We start from the raw sequence: 8,818 nt of genomic DNA, 5'->3' as shown, positions 1-8,818 counted from the left end.
GGAGAAGACTCTTGCGAGTCCCTTGGACTGCAAGGAGATCCAACCAGTCCATTCTAAAGGAGATCAGTCCTGGGTGTTCTTTGGAAGGACTGATGCTAAAGCTGAAACTCCAGTACTTTGGCCACCTCATGCCAAAAGTTGACTCATTGGAAAAGACTCTGATGCTAGGAGGGATTGGGGGCAGGAGGAGAAGGGGATGACAGAGGATGAGATGGCTGGATGGCATCACTGACTCAATGGACGTGAGTTTGAATGAACTCTGGGAGTTGGTGATGGACAGGGAGGCCTGGCGTGCTGCGATTCATGGAGTCGCAAAGTCAGACACAGCTGAGCGACTGAACTGAACTGAACTGAAATCATTCTCAGGAATGTTCGCCTCTGACTAAAGTTTCCCTGGGGGGGAGGGGGGCAGGTCTTACCTACTGTGAGAGGAATGGAGCCTCGTGGGAGACATGCAATGACCAACCTGGGGTTCCAGATTAATTCTGGATATAAGCCAGAGCTGTGACCCACCAGCCTGAAGGATCCCATTTTAGGAATAGCCTCAGCTACCTGCTTCTCTGATCCATGTGATTTTTGTGAGGAATGCCTGGTGCCAGAGAAGGCGATGGCACCCCACTCCAGTACTCTTGCCTGGAAAATCCCATGGATGGAGGAGCCTGGTGGGCTGCAGTCCATGGGGTCGCTAAGAGTCAGACATGACTGAGCGACTTCCCTTTCACTTTCATGCATTGGAGAAGGAAATGGCAACCCACTCCAGTGTTCTTGCCTGGAGAATCCCAGGGATGCGGGAGCCTGGTGGGCTGCCATCTATGGGGTTGCACAGAATCAGACACGACTGAAGCGACTTAGCAGCAGCAGCACTGTCTGGTGCCAGAAAGCTCCGTGGGTTTGCATACTGTTGTAAGACCCGTACTGTCTACACTTTGCCAAATGCCACCTTTCTCAGGATGGGACCTTCCAAGAGCAACGGATGAGAAGCCAGGATCAGCCCAGCTGTCAGGGCATATCAGGGAGATAGGGATCGACCAGCAAACACTTTATCAGTTGCAACTCCTGAGGTGCAGGGAAAGTTAATCTAGTTCCATCAGGTTCTTTGCACCTTTGGGTGAAGATGCTAACTCAGATCTGGATAAGGGCTTTAGAAGTGTGCAAGGAGAGACTTTCCTGGTGGTCCAGTGGCTACGAGTCCATGCTCCCAACGCAGGGGGCCTGGGTTTGATTCCTGGTCATGGAACTAGATCCTGAGTGCCACAATTAAGACCCAGCACAGCCAAATAGATAATAAACATTTAAAAAAAGAAGTCGCAAGGAAAATGAACAGGCAAATTGCTCAAGTGCTCTTCCACACTCAGCAGGTGCTGTGTGAGAGGGTCTGGGAGTCCTCTGGGAGCTGGACTTACTCTGTCCTGAAGGTGGCGGTATTCCCAGATGGCAGTGGGATAGGACACACAGGTGACGGTCCGCATTGGAGTTAGATTGTCCACAGCACGTCCCTGGGGTGACTGTGTGCTCCAGACGGTACATAACTGTACCGTACTCAGGATCGTAACTCAGGACCATCGCGTGCCCTTGTGCACTGCTGAGGCCAGACCCCACACAAGGGACTCCAGGGTCACTGCACCCACTGGTTAGTGCTGGAACCAGATGCTGCCCATCACATATGAAGCCAGGGTCTTCCCAGGCTCGCTCGAGACAGCCCCTGTCCATCCCAGTATTGCTGCACGCTCTGTGCGGTGCTGGAGTCAGATAGGACATATGGGATGTGGGGTCATTACACATGACCGTTGGTGCTGGATCTGGACGAAACATCCATGAAACCCAGGGGCACTGCATGCTCCAGCTGGCGCAGTTCCATCCACAGGATCACGGCATGCTCTGTCCACAGCTGAGGCCAAACACTGCACACAGGAGCCCAGCCATTGCAGGTACTTCTTGGTGCTGAGGTCAAACAGATCATGGGACCCCAGGATTATCACTAGGTCCATCCACGCTGGGCAGTGCACCCATGAAACTAGGGTCTTTGCACACACTTTTCGGTGCTGGAGTCCTATAGTACATGGTGTGTTTCCACGGACCTCATAGCGTGTGGTATGTGAAAGAGTTTGCTCAGTCATGTCCAACTCTTTGCCACCCTATGGCCTGTAGCCCGCTGGGCTCCTCTGTTCATGGAATTCTTCAGACAAGAATACTGGAGTGGGTTGCCATGCCCTCCTCCAGGGGATCTTCCCCGTCCAGGGATCAAACCCAGGTCTCTTGCATTGCAGGCAGATTCCTTACTGTCTGAGCTACCAGGGAAGCCCGTGTGGTGTGTGGTAAGAGTCTAAATGCCTCTTTCTGTGTGTGGACCTGAGGTTTTTTCCCAAAAAGGATTTTGAGAAATAAAAAATCTCCCGTGATCTCAATGTTTGGCTCACTGTTTTTCCCTTTTCCTGTTTCCTTCTGGTACCTGTGGGGTTTTTTATTTTTGTTTTTTAATTTATATTGGCGTATAGCTGCTTACCAGCAGGCAGGAACATCATTGCAACATGCAGGTTTTTCTAGTTGTGGCAAATGGCAGGTTTCTCTAATTAGTTGCCCCAGGACATGTGGGATCTTAGTTCCCCAGCCAGGGATCGAATCCACGTTCCCTGCATTGGAAGGCAGATTGTTAATCACTGGATCACCAGGTGAGTCCCTGCTGCCTGTAGTTCTGCACCGTTGGGATTGTGCTGCCAGGCTCTCAGCATTTGCCATTGCATCATGAGCGGGTCATGTGGTTTTGGATGAGCCTTTGTGATTTTCCAGCGAATGCTGCAAAGTAACAGGAGGTGGGGAGGACCTGGGTCTCCAAGTCAGGTGCGGCTGTGTGATCTGGTGGGTGTTCCTTCTCCTTCTGCAACATTAGCTTTCCCGTCTGGAAAACAGGATAAGGACACCTTTCTTCCAGAAACGTCTTCGGTCAAACTGAGGACTTTTCAGGAAGGGAGAACTGTTTTGATTTCACTGGTCACAGTGCTTTTCCTGTTTCAGGCCGCTTAGTTTGTGTTCAGGGTCTTATTCTTATACTAGTTTAACACTAATTTTGTGTTGCAAGTGGCTCCTTGCTTCTTTCCACTACGTTCTAGAGCTGCCTGGTTTTGTATCCTAATCTCTCACTGACCCAGGCACGTGATTTGGCTTCTCTGGGGCTTAATTTCTGACTCTGTAAATGGGAGATGTTACCACTTCTCATGGGGTGGTTTGGACCCTGTGGGATCCTGCCAGTTACCGAGCTTCCGGGCGAGAGTATTTTAGTTTGTGGGTGCGGCATGCATAAAGGTCCTGGGGCAGAAGCAGCTGAGAAAAACAGTCCAGAGGCTAAGATGTCGAGATCAAAGAGGGAGTATGGTGCTAGGTAGATCCAGAGAAACTGGATTCTTACCTACTAGGGGAGACTTCAGAGGTGAACAAGCCTTAAGGAGTTCACAGGTTGGTAGGGGACACAGACCCATAAAGTGACGGTGCCATTAGGGTGTGGTCAGGCTTAGGCGGGAGTCCACCCAGGTTGCACCCTCATTCAGCCAGGTGACCCTGAGGCTAGGAATGGGTCATAAGCCTTTGGCCTTCACTGATGTTCTCCTCTTCTGCAGGGGCTATTTGATCGCCGCACCCTCCGTCTTCCGCTCCGGAGTGGAGGAAGCCATCAGTGTGACCATCTTTAACTCCCCCAGGGAAGTCATGGTCCAGGCTCAGCTGGTGGCCCTGGGCAAGGCGGTGGCGCAGAGCCAAGGAGCCATCCAGGGTAGGTCCCTGGGGTGCCTGACCAGGCCTTCTTCTCCCTCTGCAGAGTGGTCTTAAGGGATCAGGCAGTGTTGGCTTCTTCCCACTCCACCCCTGGGACACCGTCAGGGGAAGGAGGGCAGGTTTTCTTCTCCCCACTTTACAGATGGAGAGAGAGTAAGGAAGGCCCAGGAAGGGCAGTCCCCTGTCCAGTCTGGAAAATCAGGGTGCTTGTTCCTCAGCAGCTCAGGTTCAGTGGGTGCCCATCTGGGTAGAGTTGGGCACCCTTTCAAGTCAGCTTTGGCTGGAGGTGGAAAGGGGGCTCAGAGGGAACCTGTGACCTTTTCAGACCTTTTTTTGAGCTTCTAGCACCCCTGAGGTGTTGGATTCAGACCTGGGCTCACAGCCAGCCTGCCACTGAGTTGAGTTTAGGCCCCTTAGTCAGTCGCTCCTCCACTTTCCTCCATAAACAGCAGATAACAGCGGAGCTGGCCTCCTGGACAGAGGTGTGGTGAGCAGGTTCCAGCCTCAGGGCCTAAAGTCTAGCTGAGCAGGTAACTCATTCGTCATACAGAATGAGGTGCGGCCACAGGAGATACCGAGAGAGGATGTCAGGTCTCCAAGGCCAATAAGGCAGCCCCTGTCCCCCAGGGGAGCAGGGAAGGAGTGCAGGCTGTCCTGACTCCAGGGGCCAATCCTGAAACCCAAGTCAGGTTGGCTTCAGCAACAGAGTGTTAGTTGCTCAGTCGTGTCTGGCTTTTTGCAACCCCATGGACTGTAGCCCACCGGGCTCTTCTGTCTGTGCAAGTCTCCAGGCAAGAATACTGGAGTGGGTTGCCATTCCCTTTTCCAGGGGATCTTCCTGACCCAGGGATCCAACCTGGGTCTCCTGCATTGCAGACAGATTCTTTACCGTGATAGCAACCAGAGGAGGCTGGTGGGCTACAGTCTATGGGATTGCAAAGAGCTGGACACAACTGAGTGACTAACACTTTATCAGCACAGAGAGTTTATGGGCTCTTCGTAACTGGAAAAGTCCTCTGGCATTAGTGATCCAGCCTCCCAGCTCCACTTCTGGATGTACCTGTGTCTCCCCAAAGCTCCGGGGGACTAGCAGTTCCAGAATCTCTGGGAAAGTTCCGGGATCCCCTCTAATTGGCCCAGATTGGGTCATGTGCTCAATCCTGAACCAATCCCTATGACCAGAGGGAAGGTCTATGCTGATTGGCCCATTTGGGGTCATGTGCTCAACTCAGACCCAATCCCTGTGACCAAGTGGACCATGCTGATTGGCCCATTTTAGACCATATGCTCAACCCTAAACAAATCGCTATGACTAAGAGGAAATCTTGTGTAGATTTGCATAGAGCCTCAGGAGAGATGAGCAGCGCCCCACTAGGAGCTGGGCAGTTGGCTTCTCCAAGAAAGCAGAGAATGGACACTGGAAGGCAAAACCAGTAGATTCCGGCTAGTCCTAGAGGCCAAAGAGCCCAGACAAGTGTCAGAGACCAAATGAGTCATTTGGGTAGAAGAGAGAGGTTGATGGGAAACTAGTTAGATGCATTGGAGTAAGGTCCACTGGGGACCTCAGACTCCTCTCTCTCCACACTTCTCCTTGGTCCTCTCCCATGGAGTTTTCTCTTTGCTCCCTTCACAGCTTACCTTGGGCAAGGGCCGGGGTGAAGTGAATAAAGTATGCAGGCTGGCCAACCTTCCCCTGAATAGCTCGGCTTTGTCCATCTCCTCTGGTCTTCAGTACTCGCCAGCTTGGAGGAAACCTCTCATTTCTGCCAATCCCAACCCAGCCCAGGCCAGACCAGCATGACCCAGGGTGTGTGTTTGTCCACAGAAAATCCCTCTGGGTTGAGAAAACCCTTGTTTGTAAGGCTGCGTCTCAAGGAGGCAGAAAAACACAGCTCCTGATGTAACTGTTTTCATTTTATTTTCATATTTTAGATAAAGGAACCATCAAACTCAAGGTAAGCCTGTGAATTTTTAAAATCAGAAGCCCTTCTTTGGGAATAAAGAATTGAGTTGGAATGGAACAAGAGAAGTTGCATGTGTTGCGAGAAAAATCATTAATGGTGATGTTAAAAATAAATAACAAAGGGAAAGAAAGATTAGAAAAGGAGAAAACACTCCCATAATCTCATGCCTCCTACTTTTCACTTTTTTATGTTTCCCATAAATCTTTGTCCACATAAAGACATTTTCTTTCACAGTTGCGATTCAAGGGTCTATTGTGGTCTTTCCTGCTATTTTCTCTCAACATGTTGCATAAACATACTTCCATGTTTCCACATCTCTATAATTACAATTTGCCTCCTATTGTAAACAGCATCCCACTGCATCTCTTTTATATACTAATTTACTAACACCCCCCACCCTCACATACAGTTGTACATACTTAGATTTTTTTCTTGTTTTCAGGATTTTGATAATGTAATCCAAAAGTTGAGAGCATATTTGTGCATGAAGCTATATTAACCTTCTGGATGCCTGCCTTAGGCTGAACACCCCAAAAGAAGAACTATCAGATCAGGATCCAAGGCTCTTGCTGGGTCCTGTTTTGTCTTAGAAGACTCAGCAGTGCCTGTACATGGCATCATCGGCTATGCATTAGAGATCAGATTTCCTGCAGCCTTGTTGACACTGAATGTTATTATTTTAAAATTATTTGACATATCAAACTGCATGTAGGTCATTCTCTGACATGGACTTTTTAACTCGAGTCCTTGGATTTCAGGGCGATCGTAAGCCTTGAAATTGTCGGCATTTTCTGGGTTAGCTCATCCTTAACGCTTACCAGATGCTCCAAGGAGTCCCTGAAAGGATGGGCTAAATAGAGACTTGTTCTAAATTATAATGTCCCCTCCACTGTGCCCTTCCCCAGTTATTATAACGCAGTCCTAGGCGATTTCTCTTCTGAGGTATGGGATGCATCATTAGTGTCTCATTGCCATGGGGCAGTGGTCTTCCTGCCCTATTGTCAATGTCAGAATAGAATTCTTTAGAGAAAGAGTTCCCTCCAGGTGGCGGGGGGTGATGCTTGCGATGTCGCAAGACAGTTTTGGTTTTCACAATTTGGGGAGCAGGAATGGGGGTTGCTACTGGCTTCTAATGGGTAGAGACCAGGGATGCTGCTCAACATTCTAAAATGCACAGGATGGCCCCTCCACAGAGAATGAACCAGCCAGATGTCAGCATTTGGAAAACTCAGGATAAATAGGCTAGAGCCGCCCTTGCTGGCTTCCTGTGAGCAGATCTGCTTCTTTTGAATCAGCAAGTGGGGCTGTCATATCCACTGATAGATGGACTACTTAGGAAAAAAAGGAAGCCTTGTAACTGATAGATGGACTACTTAGGAAAAAAAGGAAGCCTTGTATATTTTATTTAGAGAAGTACTTTTAATAAAGCATGTGTGCGTGCTAAGTTGCTTCAGTCGTGTCCAACTCTTTGTGACTCTATGGACCGTATCCCACCAGGCTCTTCCGTCCATGATGAGTCTCCAGGCAAGAATACTGGAGTATTCATGCCCTCCTCCAGGGGATCTTTCCAACCCAGGGATTGAACCCGAGTCTGTCACAACTGCTGCATTTGCAGGCGGATTCTTTGCCACTGGCGCCACCTGGGAAGCCCCTTAGTAAAGCATACTACTACTCAGAAAAAAAGAAAGAAAACAAGGCTCTCCCGACGGGTTAAGATTATGTGCTGTCCCTGACTGCCCAACGGCACTTAAGAAGGCACTCTTCACAGGCTAGATCCTGGATGGAGGCCAGAGATGCTGCTCAACACCTTAGAGAGACAGGACGCTCCCATCCCCACCCCTGCAGAGGATGACTCAGTCCTAAACATCAGTAGTTCTGAGGTTGAGAAAGTCTGCTCTGTGGAAACACTGTCTGGGCATCAGACATGAGAGAAGCTGCTCTTGTGGGTGTTGGACCCGCCCCCTCCACCCGCTCTTGTGGGTGTTGAACCCGCCCCCTCCACCCACTCCCCCACCCACTCCCCAGCCCTGCCTGCCTTGGGGACCTGAGTGCTTCCAGGGACACATTTGTGTTACCACTGGCTACCAAGGGCAGGCCCTGCCCAGTCTGTGTCTCGTCTTCTCACCTGTGCAGTGAGGATGGCGATAAGAGGTCTTTAATGGGACTTTCAGGCAAACATGCCTAAAACCTCGTGATGTTTTATTCCAGTTTTTCAGACTCACCCATGCATCTGTGTAACCAAGACCCATTAAATCCCAAGCATGGAGTTGGACACATTCCTTGCTCTCAGCCTCCAGCCTCATTGGTGGTGGGTAAAGGGGTGGGTCAGACAGTAAGCCCCCAATTACATAAGTGTGATCACTTCAGAGACTAGCAAGTGTCCTGTTTTATTTTAAAACATGTCAGGGAAAGAGGATGCTGAGGAGTCGGAATAGAATCTAGAACCACCAGCCTCCTCTGTCCATGGAATTCTCCAGGCAAGAATACTGGAGTGGGTTGCCATTCCCTTCTCCAGGGGATCTTCCTGATTTTGTATGGCAGGAGGGCCCCTCTGAGCTGAAACTGGCAGGAAGCGACATGCAGGGGAGGGCATTCTAGGTGGAGGCAACAGCCAGTGCAAAGGTCCTGGGACAGGAAGGAAGCAAAGTAAAGCAGCCAGTGGCCTGGAGTGGAGCCAGCTAGGAGCCCCAGTAAATAGTGGGAGTCAGATCCCCAGTCTGTGGAATTAGCCATGACCCGAAGTCCTCTGCATTGGGTGGTTTCCATTTCAGAGAGGAAACCTGGTGCCTGTCACCAGCATCCATGGTGTCTGTTGAGTATCGTGTCTTTATAGTCGTGATCACCCATCTGTACTACGATGTGCTGGAAACTCAGAGGGTCCAGTGAGTCTAGTGGCTTCTCTCCCAGGATGAGTTTTGCATGCCCACGGAGTCCAGGAGTCTGGGACCCACACCCAGGGCCCCAGCGGCCTCCCTGGCCTGGAGGGTCGGGGTGCTGGGCATTAATCTGGGTGGTGGACAGGCCTGCGGTAGAACTGGCTCCTCCACACAGCCCTCCTCAGGCTGCGGGTAGCCGGTCTCAGGGAGCCT

At 50.5% G+C, this 8,818-nt stretch overlaps 1 protein-coding gene across 1 annotated transcript in view; it reads left to right on the top strand.

The window, feature by feature from the left end:
- CPAMD8 (C3 and PZP like alpha-2-macroglobulin domain containing 8) overlaps window positions 1-8,818 on the top strand; it is a 95,952-nt gene that overhangs the window by 2,105 nt on the left and 85,029 nt on the right. The window contains exons 2-3 of the mRNA XM_025293781.3: window positions 3,612-3,763; window positions 5,698-5,720. Of these exons, the coding sequence (XP_025149566.3) occupies window positions 3,612-3,763; window positions 5,698-5,720 (175 nt within the window). The remainder of the gene's footprint in view (window positions 1-3,611; window positions 3,764-5,697; window positions 5,721-8,818) is intronic.

This window comes from Bubalus bubalis, chromosome 9, assembly GCF_019923935.1.
Source record: "Bubalus bubalis isolate 160015118507 breed Murrah chromosome 9, NDDB_SH_1, whole genome shotgun sequence".
Lineage (NCBI taxonomy): Eukaryota > Metazoa > Chordata > Mammalia > Artiodactyla > Bovidae > Bubalus > Bubalus bubalis.
Note: the sequence above shows the minus strand (reverse complement) of the source record. Positions and strands in the feature narration are given on the sequence as shown.